Source organism: Carcharhinus amblyrhynchos, chromosome 33 (genome assembly GCF_965287045.1).
Source record: "Carcharhinus amblyrhynchos chromosome 33, sCarAmb.v2.hapA, whole genome shotgun sequence".
NCBI lineage: Eukaryota > Metazoa > Chordata > Chondrichthyes > Carcharhiniformes > Carcharhinidae > Carcharhinus > Carcharhinus amblyrhynchos.
Genome location: NC_137356.1, coordinates 2,482,187 through 2,508,778, shown reverse-complemented (window position 1 = coordinate 2,508,778; position 26,592 = coordinate 2,482,187). Strand labels below are relative to the sequence as shown.

The following is a 26,592-nucleotide window of genomic DNA, read 5'->3' as shown; positions in this document are numbered from 1 at the left end:
GATTCTAACATTTTACCTACCACAGACGTTAAACTAACCGGCCTATAATTCCCCGCCTTTTGCCTGGCACCCTTCTTAAACAACGGCGTAACATTAGCCGTTCTCCAATCTTCCGGCACTTCCCCGGAATCCAGCGACGTCTGGAAAATAACCACCAAGGCATCCACTATAACCTCCGCCATTTCTTTCAGAACCCTCGGATGCATTCCATCCGGTCCTGGGGACTTGTCCACAATCAGCCCCTCCAGTCTGTCGAGCACCACCTCTCTAGTAACAGTAATGTCATTAAGACCCTCCATTCCTACCACCTTTCCATCTCTAACACCCGGCAAATTATTCACGTCCTCCTCCGTGAAGACAGAAACAAAAAAGTTATTCAAGACCTTAGCCATATCCCCATCCCCTACCACTAGCTCCCCTTTCTCATCCTCTAAAGGACCAACGTTCACCCTAGCCAGCCTCTTCCTTTTTATATATTTATAAAAACTCTTGCTATCCTTTTTTATATTAAGTGCTAGCCCAGCCTCATAGCTTCTCCTACCCTCCTTTATCAACTTCTTTGTCAATCTTTGTTGACATTTAAACCTTTCCCAATCCTCTTCTCGCCCACTGCTCTTAGCTACTCTAAATTCCTCCGCTTTTAATTTAACACTTTCCTTCACCTCCTTCGTTATCCACGGCTTATTACCTCTCTTCCTACTGTCCTTTTTAACCATCGGAATAAATTTCTGCTGAGCACCAAGAAAGATCTCCTTAAAGATCCTCCACTGCTCCTCAGCAGACCTACCTTCCAACGCACTCCCCCAGTCCACATTTGCCAATTCTTCTCTCATCCTACCATACTCCCCTCTATTCAAACAAAGGACGCGTGTCCGGGAACCCACTTTCTCCTCCTCCATCTGCACCAGAAACTCCACCATACAATGATCACTCTCTCCAAGAGGATCCTTCACCGCAAGGTCCCTAATTCTACCCGCCTCATTACATAGCACCAGATCCAAGATAGCTCGCTCCCTCGTCGGCTCCAACACACACTGTTCAAGGAAATTATCCCGGCAGCATTCCAAGAACTCCTCCTCGAGCCCACCTCGTCCAACATGGGTCGACCAATCAATATGCAGATTGAAATCTCCCATAACTACTGCCGTCCCATTCCTGCACGCCGCACTTATTTGCGTGTTAACAGCCCGCCCCACCTCCAGATCATTATTCGGGGGCCTATAGATGACACCCACCAGCATCTTCCTCCCTTTGCTGTTCCTAATCTCCACCCACAACGATTCCACGTTCTGCTCTTTGGCTCCGATATCATCCCTTGCTACCACCTTGATACTATCCTTAATCAGCAGAGCTACGCCACCCCCTCTTTCCTCCTGCCTATCCTTCCTAAACACTTGATAGCCCTGTACATTCATCTCCCAGTCCCTGTCACCTTGCAGCCACGTCTCTGTAATGGCCACCAGATCGTATCCATTTGTGTCGATCTGCGCCACCAGCTCATCCACTTTATTCCGAATGCTTCGTGCATTCAGATAAAGCGCTTTCATCCCAGCCTTCACCTGGACCCTATTTGCCGTAACGCCACCAATTGGGACATCCTCGGCCTCTTCCCTTACCTGTACCCTATCCTTAACTTTAGACCTCGTAGCGTCACCTACCCTCGCACCCTCCCCCCCCCTAATTAGTTTAAAGCCCTGTCTACAGTCCTCTTTACTCGATTCGCCAACACTCTGGTCCCAGCACGATTCAGACCAACCCCATCCCGCCCGAACAAGTCCCACCTACCCCAATACTGGTGCCAATGCCCCATAAATTCAAACCCATTCCTCCCACACCAATCCCTGAGCCACCCATTCACTTCCTTTATCCTGTCAACCCTACGCCCGTCTGCACTCAGTTCAGGCAGTAGCCCAGAGACGACCACCTTGTCGGTTCTACTTTTTAATTCCATTCCCAGCTTCTCATACTCCCTCCCCAGATCCTCAGTCCGCACTTTGCCTACGTCGCCGGCACCCACATGTACTACAACGACCGGGTTCTCACCCTCCCACTCCAGGTTCCTCTGCAGCCCAGCTGCGACATCCTGTACCCGAGCACCAGGCAGACAACACACCCTTCTGTGCACTTTGTCATTGTGACAAAGGACAGTGTCAATACTCTTCACCCCACTATCTCCAATCACTACTACGTTCCTTTTCCCCTTCTCTTTGCCTATGTCCTGCTGCATCACTGTACCGTGTGCAGTTTGCTCACCAACCTCACCTGCCTCTTCCTCTTCCAGACTGGAAGCAAGAACCTCAAACCTGTTATGCAGATTAAGAGGCTGAGGCCTCCGCTCCTCACCCCCCTTCCTCCTCCTCCCAGCAGCCCCCTTTTGTCCCTGACCCTTAGATTTAGCCAGTCTAGGGGCACCCTCTCTCCCCCTGATGAGCCTCAGTGTCTGTAGCTCAGAGGCCAGCTCATCCACCTTGAGCTGGAGCTCCTCCAGCAACCTGCACTTACTGCAGACATGGTCACTGGGAAGGACCCTGGGGTCCGCCAGTTCCCACATCATACAGAAACCACACATCACATGCCCCTCCATTATTCACTGTAATTTTTTATGGGGAAAAAATTTTTTTCCTTGTTTCTTGCTGTAGTAGTTTTGAAAAAATTTTTTTTTTCCTTGTTTTTTTTTTCAAACAAACTCACCTGGCCTTTTTCCTTCCAGCCCTTTTTGATATTAAGCCCTATTAACTCACTCTGCTTCCCACTCACTCTGCTGCCCGCTCAGACGCTGCCCGCTGTCTACACCAGGCCTCCTTTTAAACCTGGCGCTGATTTAAAGCAGGCTGGTCCACAAATGCCTTTTCACCACACCCTCAGAATTCTTAAAGCAGTAAATACAATAAATAAATGCTTTAAACAGTTCTACAAAGAGTAAAGTGCTTTAAACTTATTTTAAACAGGTTTTTAACAGGTAAAATCTTAGCTCTCTCTCTCTCAGCTCCAGCAAACAATGGAAGGCTTCACCGTGTGGCCCCTTGATAATTAAAGCAGGCTGGTCCACAAATGCCTTTTCACCACACCCTCAGAATTCTTAAAGCAGTAAATACAATAAATAAATGCTTTAAACAGTTCTACAAAGAGTAAAGTGCTTTAAACTTATTTTAAACAGGTTTTTAACAGGTAAAATCTTAGCTCTCTCTCTCTCAGCTCCAGCAAACAAAAAAGTTGACAGAGGATAGGCTGGAACACATCACAGTTAAAATAAAACTCGGCTGCTGCGCGATGAATAGTGCTTGTGCTGCCGGTTTATATAAAACTGCACGTCAATGAGGGGGGAGAGTGAGGTGGACGCCTGTCCCTTTGGAAGGCTGAGTGGTGAATTGCTGATACAATCCTCCTCCTTGTGTCCCTGGCACTGCATGTTGGTTCCAAAATGAATTTTAACACCAGACCAAGATCCTCAGACATGTCTGAGTGCTTTATGGAGAATGAATCAGTTTGTAGAGTGTTGCCTCACTGTGACCTGCATGGCAGGCAGTTTGTGAAATCTCACTGGTAGCGAGATGAATGACCGGGTTGGTCCACATTTGCTGTTTATTATTAAGGAATGAAGGGGGAATTCTCTGAGGACCTCCTTCTGGAGCAGCTACCTGAGTCGAATTCAGAACTTGCGAGAGAGAACATGCAGTAGAAGACGTTCTTTATTTGACTGATGACACCAAGATTGGGGGAACGGCAAATTGTGCGGAGGGTGTGGAGAGTCTGCAGAAGGATCTAGATAGGCTGGGCGAATGGGCCAGGAAATGGCAAATGGAATTTAATGTTGGCAAGTGTGAGGTGGTCCACTTTGGTAGGAAGAATGGTAGGAAGGATTATTACTTACGTGGCGAAAAACTGCAGCAGGCGACGGTGCAGAGGGACCTCGGGGTCCTTGTGCATGAATCGCAAAAACCCAGCTTGCAGGTGCAGCAGGTGGTCAGGAAGGCGAATGGGATGCTGGCCTTCATAGCGAGGGGGATTGAATATAAAAGTAGGGAGGTCTTGCTGCAGCTGTATAGGGCATTGGTGAGGCCGCAGCTGGAGTACTGTGTGCAGTTTTGGGCGCCGCACCTGCACAAAGATATTTTGGCCTTGGAGGGAGTGCAGAGGAGGTTTACTAGGCTCATACCGGAGTTGAGGGGGTTGAGCTGTGAGGAGAGGCTGAATAAACTAGGCTTGTACTCGTTAGAGCTTAGAAGAATGAGGGGAGATCTCATTGAGACATATAAGATGATGAATGGGATGGATAGGATAGAGGTGGAGAGACTCTTCCCACTCAAAAAAGACAGTAGGACTAGGGGGCGCAGCCTCAAGATAAAGGGGGGGCGGTTTAGAACAGAGTTGAGGAGGAACTTCTTCACTCAAAGGGTGGTGAATCTCTGGAATTCTCTGCCCGTTGAAGTGGTGGAGGCTGCCTCGCTAAATATTTTTAAGACGCGGGTTGATGGGTTTTTGATAGGAGAGGGGATTAAGGGTTATGGGGAGAGGGCGGGAATGTGGAACTGAGCCACGACAGATCAGCCATGATCTTATTGAATGGCGGGGCAGGCTCGAGGGGCTGGATGGCCTACTCCTGCTCCTATTTCTTATGTTCTTATGACTGTTACGCATTGGGAGAAAGATGCTAGGCGGATTCCAGCTTCTCTAAAATTACATGGTGTGAGCACATCTGATAGACTAGATTCATATTCCCCGCCCAACCTGTACACACAAACTGCATGGTCCAATTACATTCATACACATTATCAACTTCGGCCAACAACATTATACCTCCTGGTATAATTGGGAATTCATTGGCTAATTGAACCCAAAACTCTTCCCTCCATTGCTTAGCAACCTGCTGATGCACGTCTGACAGGTACAAGGTTCGCTCCCACCACCTGCACAGTGTGGGAGCTCAGGGAATTATCCTGTCTAACTGACTATACCTTATCAGGCCAAATGAAGAGCAAAATGTTCCTATCCATTTTAATTAGCGGTTGAATCCTTCTATTTAATCTATTATCTAATACTTCACAGCTGTAAGGACTTCCAAAGACGCTCACTAATTAAATTCAATACTTCATCCTTCCATTTTAATATAGCCGGTCTGTGTCTGCTTTTTCACACTATGCTGCTGGGCAGTTGCTTTTTACCAAAGCTCACAAACAGCTTTAAGACTACACTTAAAAGTTTATTTATTATTGTCACAAGTAGGGTTACATTAACACTGCAATGAAGTTACTGTGAAAATTCCCTAGTTGCCACACTCTGCCACCTGTTCGGGTACACTGAGGGAGAATTTAGCATGGCCAATGCATCCTAACCAGCACGTCTTTCAGGCTGTGGGAGGAAACCGGAGCACCCGGAGGGAACCCACACACATATGGGGAGAACATGCAGATTCCGCACAGACAGTGACCCGAGTCGGGATTTGAATCCGGGTCCCTGGCACTGAGAGGCAGCAGTGCTAACCCACTGTGCTGCCGTGCCACCTCTTTTAAATTAATACTGGTTTGAAAAAGCAAAGTGGTGAATGATTTAGTGTTTGCAATCCTGTGTTAAATACAGAATCAGTGTGTGAAGCGAGTGTGATGCTGATTAAGTTGGAGCTGACACTTTGTGTTGTGTTGCAGTTAAATCCATTGCTGGGTTCAGGGGCAGGACTCCTGGGTGCTCGACCTGCCAACTCCCCACCAGGCCCCATGCTGAAGGTAACCATCTGATCTCTGTCTTGTCTGTCTGCGTTGTGCCTGTGCCTCCGGCGTTGCAACCCTGCCCCTCCCCCTCTCCGCCTGCAGCGTTATGTGCCCCTGGCCCGCAGCGTTACGTGTGTGTGCGTGTGTGTGTGTGTGTCCGCAGTGTTACCTGCCTCCTTCCCGGCCCGCGGTCTCCCGCTGTCCCAGTTGAACGAGGATTGTTTGGTACAGGAGTGTACGATGGGCAGTGAGCTGGGTTTCTCAGGATGCTGAGTGAATGGGTAAAAACACACGATACACTCAAGCAATTGTCTTAAAGCCTCAATTGTGTTTTCCTTAACATTCAGACATTTTGAGATAGGATTTAAATTCTACCACTGAAATATCTCAGTGCAGACAGTTTTGTGAAGAATAATCACATGTTGGTTTGATCTCCACCATCTCCTCATCAGATGACAGAGTAGAACCAGCTGGTTATTTTAGGTGAGGAAGTTAGCAGGGCTGCATTGTATCCTGGGAATAACTCTCCGTGACTCATCTGCGTTTGGTCTGGGACATGGGAACTTCATGGAAAGGCAGAGCCATTTTTATTTCTTTAAAGTTTTAGTGTCACGAGTAGGTTTACATTAATACTGCAATGAAGTTACTGTGAAAATTCCCTAGTTGCCACACTCTGGCGCCTGTTCAGGTACACTGAGGGAGAATTCAGCATGGCCAATGCACTTAACCAGCACGTCTTTTGGACTGTGGGAGGAAACTGGAGCACCCGGAGGAAACCCACACAGACACGGGGAGAAACCCAGGTCCCTGGCACCGTGAGGTAGCGATGTTCTGTGGAGATGGGAAAGAAATGAGAATGCGATGGTTCTCCGTGGTAACTGCACCACTTGATGTTACTCTTAAAGGACGTGCCAGGTTCGCTGCTCTTGGCTGAGACAGCAGAGACATACACAACTCCAGGAAGTATACGTGCTAAAACAGCGAAACCCCAATAGCCTCCGGCTCACAGAGAGAGCAGAATCCCACCAGTTTAGGTGGGAGAGAGGAGTACAAATGGGGTGGGGAGCAGGGGGGTTGGTTTGATTGAAATTGGACTTCAGTTGACCTTAATTCTCTCTGTTCTAGACGCCACTCGTTGGTCACAAGAGGGGTGCTTCTCACCTGATCCCATCACCTGAGCCCAGCCCAGAGGGAGGCTACATTGGGCAGCATTCGCAAGGCCTGGGTGGCCACTATGCTGACTCTTACATGAAGCGGAAGAGGATATTTTAGCTGGGGACCTGGTGTTGCCATCTAGAATGATGTGGTTATTTTTCACTTAAGGGTGTAAATCTTGTACAGACGTTTTTAATCTCTGTGTCAAAACACTTCAGTCTTTGATTTTGGAGGAGGGGGAAACTTATATCTGTGAAGTTGGGGTATGCAGAAGGCTGGAACCTGTAGCACTGACACATGTGACAGTGTGGCACCCACAGAAATACTGAGAAGTAGCCCTGAGGCTGCAGACTAGGGGACGTGAGTGTACAGCGTGACGGGAATCTATCCACCCCTCATTGTTATTGGCTGTACTCTAGGACCAGCCGGTTGGAGCTCACAGCTGATCGATGGAAGTACATTTGCCCCTCAAGGGCAAGCTTTACTTTGCGTTTGATCCACTGGCGGGTTTAAAAATGTGTCAAGTTGCCTAGAAACATTCTCCCAGTAACAATCCCCGTTTAGAAAAAGGGCTCGGTGAACCTTTCTCAGGACCAGCCTGGAAAGAGTTGCGTGTTTGACTTGCTACAGCAAAATACGCACTTAACAGATCAGCTTTTTAAGCAGGTATTTTTGTTTTAAACCCAGACCCTATAAGGTGATGGTTTCACTGAGTCTGTGCAGTTTCCCTCACACGTTTCGCAAGACACTGGAAGAAATTTGAGTTATTTTCCTTTGAAATGCACAGTGTCCTCCCTTTTTAAGATTCCTCGTGCAACCAGCTGGTTTGGTTTTCAGTCCCTCTGCATACCCCTAGAATCTATAGCTTTATTTTTTAATGTATTTCCTGAATTTTTAATTTCATTCTGTGAACCTACTTTTTGCCTTTGATCTAGAAATGCCTCTCTTTTTAGATCTGCAATTTTTAGTGAATTATTTGCAGGAAAAGCGTTACACACTTGTCTCTTTGTTTTTCCTTTTTTTAAAAGAAGTTGGTGGGGATATCTAATTTTGTTCTTCCTGTTTTTTTGGCACGTGTGTACACCTTACTGTTTGTTTTTACTTACAACAAATTGTTCTGCAAAAACATTAGAAGTTGAATTCCTAATGTCTGGTAACTTGAGAGAATTTTATGCCACTAGGTTTGGACAGAGAGCCTAGCCCTGTAAGCTTGGGAGCCTAACCCTAAAATAAATCACATGTAAGTATCAGCAATGGTGACAGACATTCTGACACTGGCTTCTAGTTAGCTACTGTATGCTGGGTAAGCTACAGGAAGTGACTGTGCAGCATGTTAACCACCTGCACTGTTTGTTTGTACTGGCTGCTTAACAGACTTGTTTTGCATCAGGAGCTGGCAGTGTAGTGTCATCTCGGGGTTCACTGCTCCTCTGTGCCTGTGTCCAAAAGCTGAGTTAAAATGGGTTCTCTTGGAGCATTTGCCCAGTTTGCCTATTCCCTCGGCTAGGGTGTGAAACCAACCCCCTTTAAAATGCCCCCAAGATTCGGAGGAACTGCAAGAAGTCGATGGCTTGCAATGTCTCTGGGCATGTTTCATATTACACTCTCCCCAGCCACCAGAGGTTTCTGGGGGTGAGAGAGGGTGGAGTGTAATATTGCTGAGCTAAACCAGCTGGCTAATGCAAAACCCGGTTAACCTCGCAACCACAACATATCACAGAAAACAAAGCTCCCAATGTGAGGACAGAGAGGTCCCACACACTGATCTTCTACTGCGTCCAGATACTCTGTGTTCTGACTCGAGTCGGATCCTGTTACAGGCTGAACTCGATGGTGAGTATGACTGGCAAGTGGTTTGACCAAGTGGGAGCAACCGCCACATGAGTCCATTCCAAGCTACTGTCTCCCTTCCAGGACGTGTGGGATCCCAGATAGAACTTGTGCTTTCATTGAAATTAAACAGAGGTTTTCAGTTTGTGAGTGGTTGACATTCAGTTAGGAGAAGACTCCAACGTAAACTGGAGCTTACCTTCCTGTATCGTCCACCTTCCAGGCTGAGAAACTCAACAGTGATGAGGAATGAGCCTTAACCTCTCCCCCTCGACAATGGCCAATTGTCGCCACAATCCACTAGCTCAAAACAGGAGATTGGCCCTCCCTGTCTGTGTTTAACCTGCTCAGTTCATCTGTAAAGGAAGCGAAGTAACTAGCATAGGGGTGTGAACCAAGATTAACAATGCTGGCTCACTCAGTCTAAATTGACAGATTCCTGCTTTGGATTGCTATCCAGTGACACCTGCTGGGGAGTGTGTGTAAGGACTGGCCTCCGCTGCACTGTCCCATTTATCCAAGAACATTGGTTTACAATGTCTGTGGGCACATTTCATATTTCTCTCTTTCCCTGCCCCCTGCCTCCCCATCGACTGGAAGGCAAGTGAAGTTTGTGGGATGAGAGTGCTGTGCTCAGAGGGTGCAGTATAATGTTGCTGAGCTAAACAAATGAGTTCATGCAAAATCTGGTTAACCCACAGCCAAAACGCATTGCAGAAAATAAAGGAAATAACCTTGGCTCAGGGACAACAAATGATTGTGGAGCCTGTGGTAGGGGTGGAATCTGGAGACTATTTCTGATTTGAAATGGATGTTTCCACACACACTGTCCTCTGCTTGTGATTTGCAAGTAGGAAGTGGGAACAGTGTCAGAAATAGGTGTGACCTTTCTTGGGATGTCTGCCGCATAGAGTTCCTGACTTTAGCTACATCACTGTGGGATCAGGCCTGGGTTATTCAATCCTTTCACTGTGTGCAGTGGGGAGGGTGGACTTGCAGATTTCTTCCTGTCTCTTCCCTTTTGGGGACGAGGCACCCAGAGACCCACTGTGTTGTCACTGCTTCAGTTACATTAGAGCTGTCCGTGTTCCTTGAGAGATGGCATAAAGAATCTGAAAAGTTAAGAGTGTCTTAATCATTGGACATATGTTCAACTGCTTAATTGAGTAGGAACTTAGTGCAATTTCATGTTTGGAGAGTCCTGTATACATCTCTAATAAAATTGGAAATTGCTCTTAATTCTGTTTTATTTTGTTTTCCTTTAAACATTTTTAAAATAACCTGCTGAAATCATTGCTGATATTCTTCTCTTGACTGCACTGTTAATGTGTTTGAATTTCTCAATATTAGTGATTACTGATCTCACTTAATCTGATACATGGATTCCTGGTTTTGACTCGGATCAAAGTACTGCTTTGACCTCTGGGCGGTACAGTTAAGAACTGGGCTATCAATGTGGAAGCGTTCCACACAGACCTGTCCTGGATTCGAGGTCGGTTAATCTCACTGAATGCAACATGTTTACTCTGGGAATTCTGGAGCTGAAGTGGGGGGAGATTGGGTGTGATTCCTACTCCTGGTCTTTACAGGGTTTTTATTTATTCTTTCCCGGGATGAGTGTGTCGCTGGCTAAGCTAGCTTTTATTGCCCATCCCTAATTGCCCTTGTGAAGGTGGTGGTGAGCTGCCTAGTTGAACCACTGCAGTCCATTAGTGTAGGTACACCCACAGCGCTGTTAGGGAGGGTTTTCTAGCTCAGCAACAGTGAAGGAAAGTGCTTTCGTAGGAACTTTGGTAAGTTGCTGTAGTGCATCTTGCCGATGGTATACACGGCTGTCACTGTGTGGAGGGAGTGAATGTGTAAGTGGATGGATGGGGTGCCAATCATATGGCTGCTTTATCCTGGATAGTGCTGAGCTGCTTGTGCCACATAGGAGCCTGTTAAGTGCCCATAGTGTTAAGGGTAAGGTCCTGGCATAGATAGAGGATTGGCTGACTGGCAGAAGGCAGAGTGGGGATAAAGGGGTCTTTCTCGGGATGGCAGCCAGTGACTCATGGTGTGCCTCAGGAGTTAGTGCCGGGACCACAACTTTTCACAATGCACACTAATGATTTGGAGGAAGGAACTGAAGGCACTGTCGCTAAGTTTGCAGATGGTACAAAGATATGTAGAGGGACAGGTAGTATTGAGGAAGCAGAAGGACTTGGACAGGTTAGGAGAGTGGGCAAAGAAGTGGCAGGTGGAATTCAATGTGGAAAAATGAGGTTATGCACTTTGGAAGGAGGAATGGGAGACACAAACTCTTTTCAAAATGGGGACGTGTTCAGGAAATCAAAAATACAAAGAGACTTGAGAGTCATTGTTCAAGATTCTCTTAATGTTAACATGCAGGTTCAGCTGGCAGTTTAGGAAAGCAAATGCAATGTTAGCATTCATGTCAAGAGGGCTAGAATACAGGGGCAGGGATGTACTTCTGAGGCTGTGTAATAAGGCTCTGGTCAGACCCCATTTGGAGTATTGTGAGCAGCTTTGGGCTCCATTTCTAAGGAAGGATGTGCTGGCCTTGGAAAGGGTGTGGAGGAGGTTCACAAGAATGAAGAGCTTGTTGTATGAGGAATAGTTGAGTTCTCTGGGTCTGTACTTGGTGTTTAGAAGGATGGGGTGGGGGGGTGATATTATTGAAACTTACAGGATACTGCAAGAACTGGATAGAGTGGACGTGGAGAGGATGTTTCCACTAGTAGGAAAAACTAGAACCAGAGGGAACAACCTCAGGCTAAAGGGATGATCCTTTAAAACAGATGAGGAGAAATTTCTTCAGCCAGAGTGTGGTGAATCTGTGGAACTCTTTGCCTCAGAAGGCTGTGGAGGCCAGGTCACGGAGTGTCTTTAAGATGGAGATTGATAGGGTTCTTGATTAATAATGGGATCAGGGGTTATTGGGGGAAAAGGCAGGAGAATGAAGATGGGAAAAATATCAGCCATGATTGAATGGTGGAGCAGACTCAATGGTCCAAATGGTCTCATTCTGCTCCTATGTCTTATGGTCTTGTGTTGTTGGAGATGCACCCATTCAGACAAGCAGGGAGTATTGCATCACACTCCTGACTTGGGCCTTGTAGATGGTGGACAGGCCTTGGAGAGTCAGAAGGTGAGTTAGCCTCCACAGACTCCCAAGCCTTTGACCTTCTCTTGCAGTCATGTGAGTCAAGCTCAGCAATGACACCTTGCAGTTAAGTTGGCTGCTAAAATTAAAACATTGTTAAAGTAGCAACACATTCACAGATAACAGAAATAACATCATAAGTAAATAAAGATAGGAATCTTCCTACCTTGGGACAGACTATACTGCAGGTCTATGTAGAAAAAACTCGCACAAGTCTAAGCTTTTGGATGTGAAATTTATTTGATCATGAACAAAAGTTGGTTCACAGTTTGTATTGGGTCCCTGTGCAGATATTCTCTCACTGTTGGGATCCCTGTGCAGATAAAGTTTTGAAAATTTATTTTGTCGCATTACACTGCAATAAAGCTACTGTATGATGCCCTAGTCGCCACACTCTGGTTCCTGTTCGGGTACACTGAGGGAGAATTTAGTATGGCCAATGCACCTAACCAGCATATCTGTCACTGGGAGGAAACCCTCACAGCTACAGGGAGAATGTGCAGACAGTGTCCCAAGCTGGGAGTCAAACCTGGGTGCCTGACGCTGAGAGGCAGCAGTTCTAACCATTATGCCACCCAACAATGAGATATTGTCTTATCATTGAGATGCCTGTGTGAATATTCTGTCTCAGCTGGGGTCCCTGTGAAAAAGTCTCTGTGATACAGCAAATATTATTTATTGAACAAATTTACACATGTAAAGAGATAAAATGAAATAATTGCAGCTTTTCAAATTCAATGTGAAGATAAGGCAGTAATGGTGTGAAAATGCAGTCGGGCTGCGATGGTGGAACAGAACTGAAGGGCTGAATGGCCTCCTGTTTGGTTGTGGAGGTTAATTTGAATAGAGAAAAATGAGAGTTGGGAAATCGGAGACAAATCTGGATTTCCTCTGGTGTCAGATTTTAAATTTATTTCTGACTTGGGTTAATTCCAGGAATTGGGAATGTTAAATGTTTCCCAGATAAACTTTCCAATATTGAGCCATGGGAGAGTTCGCCATTTTCCTCTTGGCCACAGTCTCTTCCCCTTTAAGAAGCTTGGGGATCGTCCCCTTTAAGGGGCGGAGCTGACGTCAGGCGGGGATCATGTGACCCGCGGGGCTGTCATGGCGGCGGCCAGTGCTCGGCGAGGCTTCCGCGGGGTCCTGAGGTTCACAGCCGCTCACTGGGCTCCGGGGACCGGGGTCCGCCCGGGGCAACGCCGGGGAGAGCGGCCCCTGGGCCCGGGCCGGACTCTGCACAGCGGCCCGAGTAAGTGAGAGAGGAGAAACCCTCCACACCCCCCAGAACATCGTAACCTCCCCCCATCCCCTTAGGGAGGGGAGGGGGGGATAGTGCGGCCCCCCCACCCCAAGGGGGAAAATTCTCCCATCCAGAGGGCAGTGCCCCCCACCCCCCCTTTACCCCCTCATCTCCCCCCGCCCCAGGGGTTTGGGATGGAATTGGGGAGGGGGGTGGGGATAAGTGACCCTGAGGGGAAAGAAGAAGTGACCATTTGGGACAGGCGAGGGAGGGGGCAGTGATGGAGATGGGAGTGGGGAACAAACAGTGAATAGTGATCAATGATGAGAGGGTGGGTCAGTGGCTGAGGGAGGCTCTGACCCTGCGGGGGTGGGAATGGGTAAGTTACCTCGAGAGATACTGGTCACTCCCCGGGACTGAGCCATGACCTGACTCCCGATGCCACCGAAATGATGAGTGTTTCCTTAAACCGGGCAGCTCCCACTGAACCCTGAGCTCTGACTCTGAATGCTGACTCTGGTCTCAAACGTGGCCCCGCGTGAAATCCAGCAAAGAGACAACTTAAAATATTTATTTTTGTTTCAGGCAGTTAGAAATTACAAATGACCAAGATCAGGCAAGTGTTTAATGCACTTGTTAACTGCATCCCTGTAAATGTCTGAGCTGAACCATCACCTGTTGTACAAGTCACTTGTGGATTGATTCACCTTGGATATGACTTCAAGCTATCCTCCGTTAGAATACTGACCACTTTTGTTTGTTTCCAGATCCCCATCAGTGTGAAAACACAAGTCAGGAAACTGAGGATTCGACAGATGTGTAAGTTTTGATAGTTAACATTTGGAGGTGTGCTTCTCCCATTTTATTGTACTTTCAGTTCAATTCGTGCCCTGCCTCAGTTTTCCATCTGCTGAACATGCTGAGTCATGCTGAGATACAATCCCTCTCTTGTCGTCTGACCTTTTGGTGGGGAAATTGGTGAGTAATGGTGAGTAATGAGAAATTTGGCTCTGTTAACAGCACCAATGACTTTTATCAAAGCTTCTGTGAGTCCACAGGGTAGGATCCTGCCTATGGAAGTGATTGTTGAGATAAAGTATTTGAAGGAAGCTTAAATCATTACAGCAAATGTTTCCATCAAGACTGCTGGATAAGTCACAGAATCCCTACAGTGCAGAAGGAGGCCATTCAGCCCATCGAGTCTGCACTGACTACAATCCCACCTAGGCCCTATTCCCATAACCCCGTGAATTTACCCTGTTATTCCCCTGACACTAGGGTCAATTTAGCATTGCCAATTCAGCTACGCATCTTTGGAGTGTGGGAGGAAACCGGAGCACCCGGAGGAAACTAGCGCAAACACATGGACAGCCACTCGAGGCTGGAATTGAACTCGAGTCCCTGATGCTGGCAGGAAGCCGTGCAAACTACTGTTATAGGCAAGGCAAGGGACCACATCAATACCCAGTTAGAAAATCAATGCTTTCAGCAGTAAATCTGACATAAAATAAATTATGGATTTTTACAGCTTTAATAAATGAGCCAAAATCTCATCATTATAACTTTATTCATCAAATAATTGTGTTACAATCTTTTCTCTTGTTTCAGTGTAAATGTAACCTTTATAGATCGGTCAGGGCATCGGATTCCTGTGAAAGGGAAAGTGGGTGACAATGTACTGTACTTGGCTCATGAAAATGGCATTGATCTCGAGGGTGAGTACCCATGGAACACTAGTTTTAAATTCTTCACCGTACAGGAAGAGAACAGGCTGGTTTACTGCCGTTATTTCAAGGATAAATATTTGATATGACTCTGGGTAAAACTCCTGCTGCTCTGTGTTACTGGGGAAGGAAGACTCTGTCTCAGTTTAAAGTTCCTCATCGGAATTGCAGTATTTTGCAAATCACATTCCACAATTCTGCGAAAACGGCCTGTCAGCGAATACTGCTGAATATTTTTATTAGAAGGTGTAAATAATGGGGACGTATATTGTGTAAGGGTGCTCTGTGTCCTGGTACCCCACGTGGTAAATACACTGCTGAACAACACAACACAAAAGGACTCCAGCTTTCATCTCTGCTTTCCAACCTTATCTGTCTGGCAGTAGTTGGACTGAAGAACATTGACAACGGTTGAAGTTGCTGCTTCAAATCAATATCCAGTGTGTGTTCCTCCCTGTGTGTTTGATTTGATTTATTATTGTCACATGTATTAATATAGTGAAAAGTATTGTTTCTTGCGCACTATACAGACAAAGCATACTGTTCACAGAGAAGGAAAGGAGAAAGTGCAGAATATAGTGTTAAATCATTTTTAAGGCAAGGATAGATTTTTGAACAGTAAAGGTTATGGTGAGCGGGCGGGTAAGTGGAGCTGAGTCCGTGAAAAGATCAGCCATGATCTTATTGAATGGCGGGGCAGGCTCGAGGGGCCGGATGGCCTACTCCTGCTCCTAGTTCTTATGATCTTATGTAATCATAGCTAGTGTGCAGAGAAAGATCAACTTAATGCGAGGTAAGTCCATTCAAAAGTCTGAAGGCAGCAGAGAAGAAGCTGTTCTTGAGTCGGTTGGTATGTGACCACAGACTTTTGTATCTTTTTCCTGATGGAAGAAAGTGGAAAAGAGAATGTCCGGGGTGCGTGAGGTCCTTAATTATACCGGCTGCTTTGCCAAGGCAGCAGGAAGTGTAGACAGAGTCAGTGGATGGGAGGCTGGTTTGCGTGACAGATTGGGCTACACTCACGACCTTTTGTAGTTCCTTGCAGTCTTGGGCAGAGCAGGAGCCCATACCAAGCTGTGATACAACCAGAAAGAATGCTTTCTATGGTGCATCTGTAAAAATTGGTGGGAGTCGTAGTTGACATGACAAATTTCCTTAATCTTCTGAGAAAGCAGAGGCGCTGGTGGGCTTTTTTAACTATCGTGTCAGGATGGGGGAACCAGGACAGGTTATTGGTGATCTGGGCACCTACAAACTTGAAGCTGTCAACCTTTTCTACTTCATCAGACAGGGGCAGTTCTCCTTTACGCTTCCTGAAGTCGATGACAATCTCCATCGTTTTGTTGACATTGAGGGAGAGATTATTGCATTGCACCAGTTCACCAGATTCTCTATCTCATTCCTGCACTCTGTCTCGTCATTTTTTGAGAACCGACTCACTACGGTGGTGTCGTCAGCAAACTTAAAAATCAGATTGGAGGGGAATTTGGTCACAGTCATAGGTGTATAGTAGGGGGCTGAGAATACAGCCTTGTGGGGCACTGATAATGAAGATGATCATGGAGAAGGTGTTGTCGCCTATCCTTACTGATTGTGGTCTGTGAGTTAGGAAGTTCAGAATCCATTAGCAGAGGGAGGTGCCGAGACCCAGGGCACAGAGTTTGGAGATGGGTTTTGTGGGAATAATGGTGTTGAAGGCTGAACTGTAGTCGATAAATAGGAGACTGACATAGGTGTTTTTGTTATCTAGGTGTTCCAGGGTTGAGTGTAGGGCTGGGGAAGATGGTGTCTGCTGTGGACCTGTTGCAGTGATTGGCTAATTGTAGGCAATCTGGGAGGGCCGAATTGAGTTGTGTCATGACTAATCTTTTGAAACTCCTCGATGATGGTCATTAAGGCATGCAGCTTGGCTTTGCTTAGGTACCGGGATGATGGCCATCTTCTTGAAGCAGATAGGGGCCTCAGACTGTTGTAAAGAGAGGTTGAAGATGTCTGTAAATACCCCCGCCAGCTGACCCACACAGGATCTGAGTGCTTGTCTGGGTACTCCATCCCCGCCAGTCGCTTTCCCTGGGTTGACCTTGGAGAAAGCTGCTCTGACATCTGCAATGGTGAGCCCAGATACAGGTTCAATCAGGGCTACCAGGGTGGAGGGCATGCTCTCATTGACCTCTTGCTCAAAACGGGTGTAGAATGGATTAAGCTCATCAGGGAGGAGAGATGTGTTGGAGCCGGTGGTTTTACATGCCTTCATCTTATAATCTGTTCTGTCTTGCAGACTTTGCCATAGTTGGCAGGGGTCAGTGTGGCTAGCCTGGGACTCTAGCTTGGTCTGGTACTGTCTCTTGGCATCTTTGATGGATGCCCTTAGATCATGTCTGGCTTTCTTGTATAGATCACTGTCGCCTGACCTGATCGCCTCAGACCCGGACTTCATCAAGCAGTGGATATCCCTGTCCATCCATGGTTTCCAATTGGGAAACACGTGGATTTGCTTCTTTGGCACACAGTCTTCTACACAATCGTGTGTTTATCCCTCCGTGTGTGCGTGCGTGTTTCTGTGTGTGTATGCGCTGCGTGTTTCTGTGTGTGTGTATGCGCTGCGTGTTTCTGTGTGTGTGTATGCGCTGCGTGTTTCTGTGTGTGTGTATGCGCTGCGTGTTTCTGTGTGTGTGTATGCGCTGCGTGTTTCTGTGTGTGTGTATGCGCTGCGTGTTTCTGTGTGTGTGTATGCGCTGCGTGTTTCTGTGTGTGTGTGTGCGCTGCGTGTTTCTGCGTGTGTGTGTGCGCTGCGTGTTTCTGCGTGTGTGTATGCGCTGCGAGTTTGTGCGTGTGTGTATGCGCTGCGTGTTTGTGCGTGTGTGTATGCGCTGCGTGTTTGTGTGTGTGTGTATGCGCTGCGTGTTTGTGTGTGTGTGTATGCGCTGCGTGTTTGTGTGTGTGTGTATGCGCTGCGTGTTTGTGTGTGTGTGTATGCGCTGCGTGTTTGTGTGTGTGTGTATGCGCTGCGTGTTTGTGTGTGTGTGTATGCGCTGCGTGTTTGTGTGTGTGTGTATGCGCTGCGTGTTTGTGTGTGTGTATGCGCTGCGTGTTTGTGTGTGTGTGTATGCGCTGCGTGTTTGTGTGTGTGTGTATGCGCTGCGTGTTTGTGTGTGTGTGTATGCGCTGCGTGTTTGTGTGTGTGTGTATGCGCTGCGTGTTTGTGTGTGTGTGTGTGCGCTGCGTGTTTGTGTGTGTGTGTGCGCTGCGTGTTTGTGTGTGTGTGTGCGCTGCGTGTTTGTGTGTGTGTGTGCGCTGCGTGTTTGTGTGTATGCGCTGCGTGTTTGTGTGTGTGTATGCGCTGCGTGTTTGTGTGTGTGTATGCGCTGCGTGTTTGTGTGTATGCGCTGCGTGTTTGTGTGTGTATGCGCTGCGTGTTTGTGTGTGTATGCGCTGCGTGTTTGTGTGTGTGTGTGCGCTGCGTGTTTGTGTGTGTGTATGCGCTGCGTGTTTGTGTGTATGCGCTGCGTGTTTGTGTGTGTGTGTGCGCTGCGTGTTTGTGTGTGTGTGCGCTGCGTGTTTGTGTGTGTGTATGCGCTGCGTGTTTGTGTGTGTGTGTATGCGCTGCGTGTTTGTGTGTGTGTGTATGCGCTGCGTGTTTGTGTGTGTGTGTATGCGCTGCGTGTTTGTGTGTGTGTGTGTATGCGCTGCGTGTTTGTGTGTGTGTGTATGCGCTGCGTGTTTGTGTGTGTGTGTATGCGCTGCGTGTTTGTGTGTGTGTGTATGCGCTGCGTGTTTGTGTGTGTGTGCGCTGCGTGTTTGTGTGTGTGTGTATGCGCTGCGTGTTTGTGTGTGTGTGTATGCGCTGCGTGTTTGTGTGTGTGTGTATGCGCTGCGTGTTTCCATGTGTATAGATTTTTGTCAGGGATAGAATCTGATCCAGTTGTGAACCTCCAGGGTTGATTTCCAGAACTCTGAGCTCAGATATAAAGTAAGGAATCTCCAGCACTCCAGGGCTGCCCTGAATTAATGCCCCGCTTTGGATTCCAGCAGGAGTTGATGTTTGAGAGTAAATCTGAGCTGACCTGCCGCCTGTGTGTGTAAAATAATCATTTCTTTTACTCATCCAGGTGCATGTGAAGCTTCACTGGCCTGTTCAACCTGCCATGTCTACGTGAATGAAGAACATTTCGATAAACTCCCAGAAGCAGTAGAAAGGTACAGAATGCTGCTGTATCTGTCTGCATCGTACAGCACAGGGATTTAAATTCAGGTCCTCTCCCTTCCTAACTCACACTGAGCTGACAATAGTTTGTATTTGCTAACCTGCAGTCTCTAACATTTGCAGTGTGAAGCAGATGCTGAATGTGAGGAAGCAGCTTGTGAACTGTAACTGGGATTTGACATTTACAGTGCAAATCGTAAAGGATCCCAATTGTATCATCCGAATCTTTTCCAAAGATGAAGTATCACTATATCATTAAATAATATATCTCAGGTTGCACTGCAGGTTAGAATTTATTATAAAATAAGATTACACAGATTACAGCAGCAGGCGAACAATGATATAATGCTTACGGCAAAACTCTGTGCCACTTACAGAAACTACAGTTAACAGAAGTGGGACGCTGCTGTTCCTACATATTTATGCTTTGATTGAGTTTTGGGGGAGTACATGCTGTTTCCCAGATACAAGTGGTTGTTGGAGATGGACCATAAACTGCACCTGAGTGAAACAGGAAGGGGCTAAAAGAGGACATGAGAAGACTTTGGCTGATAGGATTAAGGAGAATCCTAAGGCATTCTATAGATATGTTAAGAACAGAAGATTGGTTAGGGCAAGATTAGGGCCAGTTACAGATAGCAGAGGGAAGTTGTGTGTGGAACCGGAAGAGATTGGTGAGGCATTGAACCAATATTTCTCTTCGGTGTTCACGCAGGGGGACGTGAATGTAGCTGTGGAGAACACTGGGTTGCAGGGGTGTAAACTAGACAGTATTGCAGTTGATAAGGAGGATGTGCTGGATATTCTTGAGGGTTTGAAAATAGATAAGTCCCCTGGTCCGGACGGGATTTACCCTAGGATTCTCTGGGAGGCAAGGGAGGCGATTGCAGAGCCTCTGGCTCTGATCTTCAGGTCGTCGTTGGTCTCAGGTATAGTACCGGAAGATTGGAGGATAGCGAATGTTGTCCTATTGTTTAAGAAGGAGAACAGAGACTTCCCTGGGAATTATAGACCGGTGAGTCTTACTTCTGTTGTGGGCAAGGTTTTAGAAAAAATTATTAGGGATAGGATTTATAGTTATTTGGAGAGTAATGAATTGATTGGAGATAGTCAGCATGGTTTTGTAGCGGGTAGGTCGTGCCTTACTAACCTTATTGAATTTTTTGAGGAAGTGACCAAAGAGGTGGATGGGGGTAAGGCAGTTGATGTGGTATATATGGACTTTAGTAAGGTGTTTGATAAGGTTCACCATGGAAGGCTTCTGCAGAAAATGCAGATGTATGGGATTGGGGGTGATCTAGGAAATTGGATCAGGAATTGGCTAGCGGATAGGAGACAGAGGGTGGTGGTTGATGGTAAATATTCGTCATGGAGTTCGGTTACGAGTGGTGTGCCTCAAGGATCTGTTTTGGGGCCACTGCTGTTTGTAATTTTTATAAATGATCTGGATGAGGGTATAGCTGGGTGGATTAGTAAATTTGCTGATGACACCAAAGTCGGAGGTGTGGTAGATTGTGAGGAAGGGTGTCATAGTTTGCAGGAAGACTTAGACAGGTTGCAGAGCTGGGCCGAGAGGTGGAGGATGGAGTTTACTGCGGAGAAGTGTGAGGTAATTCACTTTGGTGGGAATAACAGATGTGTCGAGTATAGGGCTAACGGGAGGACTCTGAATAGTGTGGATGAACAGAGGGATCTAGGTGTATGTGTACATAGATCCCTGAAAGTAGGGAATCAAGTAGATAAGGTTGTTAAGAAGGCGTACGGTGTCTTGGCGTTTATTGGTAGGGGGATTGAATTTAGGAGTCGCAGCGTCATGTTGCAACTGTACACAACTCTGGTGCGGCCGCACTTGGAGTATTGTGTGCAGTTCTGGTCCCCCACATTATAGGAAGGATGTGGAGGCATTGGAGACGGTGCAGAGGAGGTTTACCAGGATGTTGCCTGGTATGGAGGGGAGGTCCTGTGAGGAGAGACTGAGGGATTTGGGGTTGTTTTTGCTAGAAAGAAGGCGGCTAAGAGGGGATCTTATTGAAACATATAAGATGATTAGAGGTTTAGATAGGGTGGATAGTGATAGCCTTTTTCCTCGGATGGAGAAAGCTAGCACGAGGGGGCATGGCTTTAAATTAAGGGGTGGTAGTTATAGGACGGATGTCAGGGGTAGGTTCTTTACCCAGAGGGTGGTGAGGGATTGGAATGCCCTGCCTGCTGCAGTTGTAAATGCGCCTAGTTTGGGGGCATTTAAGAGATCCGTGGATAGGTTTATGGACGATAAGGGATTGGTTTAGGTTAGTGGGTCATTGTTTTTTAACTGGTCGGCGCAACATCGTGGGCCGAAGGGCCTGTTCTGCGCTGTAATGTTCTATGTTTCAGCTCAAGTACAGTGAGTGACCTGGATGCGAGTATTATCCAATATACCTGCATTGACCTAGGCACTGGAAATGACAAAGACAGGCCCAGCCCATTGACCCTGCAAAGTCCTTATTAAGCTTGTGCCAAGAAGTCTAATTGCATTTGTTCAAACGTGGGCAAGGATTACTATTTACCATCCACCCCCCTCGCCGAGCTGTCCAGTGGCTTGGTATCACTGTGACAATGTCAAAGAACAATACGGCACAGGAACAGGCCCTTCGGCCCACCTAGCCTATGCTGATCACGTTGTCCTATCTAGACTAACCGTCTGTATCCCTCTATTCCCTGCTTATTCATGTACCTATCAAGGTACGTCTTAAATGTCACTAATGTATCTGCCTCAACCACCTCACTTGGCGGTGCATTCCAGGCCCCCACCACCCTTTGTGTAAAAAAAACCCCTCGCTTTACCTTGAACTTGTGCTCCCTTTATAATTGTCATTTCTGCCCAGGGAAAAAGCTTCCAACTATTCACCCTATCTATACCTTTCACAATCCCGGTTTATTCAATCTCTCTTCATAGCGAATACCCTCCATACCAGGCAGCACCCTGGTAAATCTTTTCTCTACTCCCTCCAAAGCCTCCACATCTTTCCGGTAGTGAGGCGACCAGAGTTAGACACAGCATTCCAAATGTGGCCGAACCAACAATTATTACAACTGGAACGTAATTTGTCAACTTTTATACTCAGTGCCCTGTCTGATGAAGGCAAGCATGCCATATGCCTTCTTCACCACCTTTTCCACCTGTGTTGCCACTTTTAAGGATCTGTGGACCTGTACTCCCAGATCTGATGGTTCTGCCATTTAGTTTAGAGCTCCCACCTGAATTGGATCAACCAAAATGCATCACCTCACATTTGCCCGGATTAAATTCCATCTGCCATTTCTCTGCCCAATTTTCTAATCTATCTATATCCTGTTGTATTGTCTGACAATCATCATAAGAACATAAGAAATAGGAGCAGGAGTAGGCCATCCAGCCCTTCGAGCCTGCCCCGCCATTCAATAAGATCATGGCTGATCTGTCGCTGCTCAGTTCCACATTCCCGCCCTCTCCCCATAACCCTTAATCCCCTCTCCTATCAAAAACCCATCAACCCGCGTCTTAAAAATATGTAGCGAGGCAGCCTCCACCACTTCAACGGGCAGAGAATTCCAGAGATTCACCACCCTTTGAGTGAAGAAGTTCCTCCTCAACTCCGTTCTAAACCGCCTCCCTTTTATCTTGAGGCTGTGCCCCCTAGTCCTATTGTCTTTTTTGAGCGGGAAGAGTCTTTCCACCTCTATCCTATCCATCCCATTCATCATCTTATACGTCTCAATGAGATCTCCTCTCATTCTTCTAAACTCTAACGAGTACAAGCCCAGTTTATTCAGCCTCTCCTCATAGCTCAACCCCCTCAACTCCGGTATCAGCCTAGTAAACCTCCTCTGCACTCCCTCCAAGGCCAAAATATCTTTGCGCAGGTGCGGCGCCCAAAACTGCACACAGTACTCCAGCTGCGGCCTCACCAATGCCCTATACAGCTGCAGCAAGACCTCCCTACTTTTATATTCAATCCCCTTCGCTATGAAGGCCAGCATCCCATTCGCCTTCCTGACCACCTGCTGCACCTGCAAGCTGGGTTTTTGCGACTCATGCACAAGGACCCCGAGGTCCCTCTGCACCGTCGCCTGCTGCAGTTTTTCGCCACGTAAGTAATAGTCCTTCCTACCATTTTTCCTACCAAAGTGGACCACCTCACACTTGCCAACATTAAATTCCATTTGCCATTTCCTGGCCCATTTGCCCAGCCTATCTAGATCCTTCTGCAGACTCTCCACACCCTCCGCACAATTTGCCGTTCCCCCAATCTTGGTGTCATCAGCAAATTTCGACACTCTACACTCGGTTCCCTCCTCCAGATCATCTATATAAATGGTAAAAAGCTGAGGTCCCAGCACCGACCCCTGGGGCACTCCACTAGTCACCATCCGCCAATCCGAATAGCACCCATTGACCCCCACTCTCTGCCTCCTATTTGACAACCAGTCCTCTATCCACGCTAACACCCTACCCCCAACTCCATGTCCCTCGACCTTCTGCAATAACCTCTTGTGAGGCACTTTGTCAAACGCTTTCTGAAAATCTAGAAAGACCACATCCACCGGCTCTCCTCTATCCACCGCCCTAGACACATCCTCATAGAACTCCAGTAAATTTGTCAGACACGACTTCCCTTTAATGAAACCGTGCTGCGTCTGCTCTATCAAGCAATTCCCTTCAAGATGCCTCGCAATTTCCTCCTTAATGACAGATTCTAACATTTTACCTACCACAGATGTTAAACTAACTGGCCTATAATTCCCCGCCTTTTGCCTGGCACCCTTCTTAAACAACGGCGTAACATTAGCCGTTTTCCAATCATCTGGCACTTCCCCGGAATCCAGCGACGTTTGGAAAATAACCACCAAGGCATCCACTATAACCTCCGCCATTTCTTTCAGAACCCTCGGATGCATTCCATCCGGTCCTGGGGACTTGTCCACAATCAGCCCCCTCCAGTCTGTCGTTATCATCGTTATCTACAACTCCAGCAGTCTTTGTATCATCCCCAAACTTGCTAATCAGGCCAGCTATGTTTTCTTCCAAGTTATTTATATATATTACAAACAGCAGAGGTTCCAGCACTGATTCCTGTGGAACACCAATAGTTACAGACCTCCATTCAGAACCCTTCCACCGCTGCCTTGTCTTCTATGGCCAAACTGCTTCTGAATTTATCTAGCTTGTTCACTCTTGATCATGTGTGATTTAATCTTTTGCACCAGCCTGCCATGAGGGACTTTGTCAAATGCTTTACTGAAGTCCTTGTAGATAACATCCGCAACCCTTCCCTTGTCAATCATTTCTGTCACCTCCTCAAAAAACTCCAATCAAATTAGTGAGACATGACCTCCCCCCATATAAAACCATGCTGTCTGTCACTGACAAGACCATTCAGTTCCAAATGTGTACAAATCTTATCCCTAAGAATCTTCTCCAAAAGTTTCACTATCACTGACAGCAAGCTCATTGGCCTAGAATTACCCGGATTATCCTTGCTACCCTTCTTAAATAACAGGACAACGTTGGCTCCAATCCTCAGGGACCTCACCTGTGGCCAATGAGGAAACAAAGATTTCTGTTAGCGGCCCAGCAATTTCCTCTCATGTCTCCCTCAGTAATCTGGGATAGATGCCATCTGGCCCTGAGGATTTATCTAGCTTAATGCTTTTTAATACACCTAACATTCCTCTCTTGTAATGATGACATGCTCTAGAGAGTTTACATACTCCTTCAAGACACCATCAATCAACATATCCCTCTCCTGTGTGAATACCGACACAAAGTACTCATTAAGGATCTCACCCACTTCCTTTGGTTCTACACTTAATTTCCCTCTTTTGTCCTTTCTTTAGCTACCCTCTTGTTCCGAATGTATGCATAAAATGCCTTGGGATTCTCCTTAATCCTGTCTGCGAAAGACATTTCATGACCCCTTTTTCCCCTCCCACCTCCCTGTTTGAGTTCTTTTCTACTTTCCCTGTATTCTGCAAGTGCTTCATCTGTTTTTAGTTCCCTAGACCTCACGCACGCATCCTTTTACTTTTTGACTAGACTCAGAATTTCCCTGGTCATCCATGGTTCCCAAATCCTGCCTTTCCTGTCCTTCCTTTTCATAGGCTCGGGCCTCTCCTGCACTCTGATCAACTGCTCCTTAAAAGATTCCCACATGCCAGATGTGGATTTACCCTCAAACAGCCTCTCCCAAACAACAGCCTCCAGATCCTGCCTGATCTGATTGTAACCTTCCCGCAGTTTAACATCTTAACACAAGGACAATACTCATCCTTGACCTCAGTATCCGAAAGCTTACAGAATTGTGATCACTGTTCACCACATGTTCCCCCACTGCAACTCTGAGCCCATTTCCTCGGACCAGTCCAGTATGGCCCCCCTCTTTTTGTCTATTCACATATTGTTCCAAAAACCCTTCCTGGACACGTTTAACCAACTCCTCACCGTCCGGATCCTAGCCCTGAGGGATTTCTAGTCATTCTGAGGAAAATTAATGTCTGCCGTTACAACAACCGGATTATTCCTGTATCTGTACAGAATCTGCTGACCTATCTGTTCTTCAACTTCCCATGTTGTTATTTCCAGGGAGGAGGACATGTTGGACATGGCACCTGTTCTGCAGCTTAATTCGCGGCTGGGTTGTCAGATCATCCTCACCAAAGAGTTAGAAGGCATGGAGCTGACATTGCCAAAAATCACCAGGAACTTCTATGTGGACGGGCATGTGCCAAAGCCGCACTGATGGACTTCCGCTGGGACGACATCAGGCCCCTTCCTCATTCCAGACTAACCTGATGGACCAGCAGGTACTGGATCGCGCTTCACCCCCAGGCCAGGCACAGCGGCACAGTCACAGCAACTTGTCAACTTGGAGTTGGAGAGAAGATGGACAACTGGAGTAAAAATCACGTTCAATATTCCCCCATCAACCCTCCCCCTCCGTGCCCTGGCCCCTCCCCCTCCGTGCCCTGGCCCCTCCCCCTCCGTGCCCTGGCCCCTCCCCCTCCGTGCCCTGGCCCCTCCCCCTCCGTGCCCTGGCCCCTCCCCCTCCGTGCCCTGGCCCCTCCCCCTCCGTGCCCTGGCCCCTCCCCCTCCGTGCCCTGGCCCCTCCCCCTCCGTGCCCTGGCCCCTCCCCCTCCGTGCCCCTGGCCCCTCCCCCTCCATGCCCCTGGCCCCTCCCCCTCCATGCCCCTGGCCCCTCCCCCTCCGTGCCCCTGGCCCCTCCCCCTCCGTGCCCCTGGCCCCTCCCCCTCCGTGCCCCTGGCCCCTCCCCCTCCGTGCCCCTGGCCCCTCCCCCTCCGTGCCCCTGGCCCCTCCCCCTCCGTGCCCCTGGCCCCTCCCCCTCCGTGCCCCTGGCCCCTCCCCCTCTGTGCCCCTGGCCCCTCCCCCTCTGTGCCCCTGGCCCCTCCCCCTCTGTGCCCCTGGCCCCTCCCCCTCTGTGCCCCTGGCCCCTCCCCCTCTGTGCCCCTGGCCCCTCCCCCTCTGTGCCCCTGGCCCCTCCCCCTCTGTGCCCCTGGCCCCTCCCCCTCTGTGCCCCTGGCCCCTCCCC

The 26,592-nt window shown here is 47.8% G+C and overlaps 2 protein-coding genes across 3 annotated transcripts in view; both read left to right on the top strand.

The window, feature by feature from the left end:
* raver1 (ribonucleoprotein, PTB-binding 1) overlaps positions 1-9,929 on the top strand; it is a 44,394-nt gene extending 34,465 nt beyond the window's left edge. For both annotated transcript variants that reach the window (XM_080216340.1, XM_080216339.1), the window contains exons 15-16: positions 5,643-5,720; positions 6,831-9,929. In XM_080216340.1, the coding sequence (XP_080072466.1) occupies positions 5,643-5,720; positions 6,831-6,977 (225 nt within the window). In that variant the 3' untranslated portion in view covers positions 6,978-9,929. The remainder of the gene's footprint in view (positions 1-5,642; positions 5,721-6,830) is intronic.
* A 3,012-nt stretch (positions 9,930-12,941) lies between these two features.
* fdx2 (ferredoxin 2) lies at positions 12,942-25,996 on the top strand. The gene is made up of 5 exons (XM_080216591.1): positions 12,942-13,108; positions 13,867-13,918; positions 14,708-14,814; positions 18,933-19,020; positions 25,629-25,996. Exons 1-5 carry the CDS (start codon positions 12,964-12,966, stop codon positions 25,783-25,785), a joined length of 549 nt encoding a protein of 182 aa, XP_080072717.1. The 5' UTR covers positions 12,942-12,963; the 3' UTR covers positions 25,786-25,996.
* Positions 25,997-26,592: the final 596 nt, after the last annotated feature.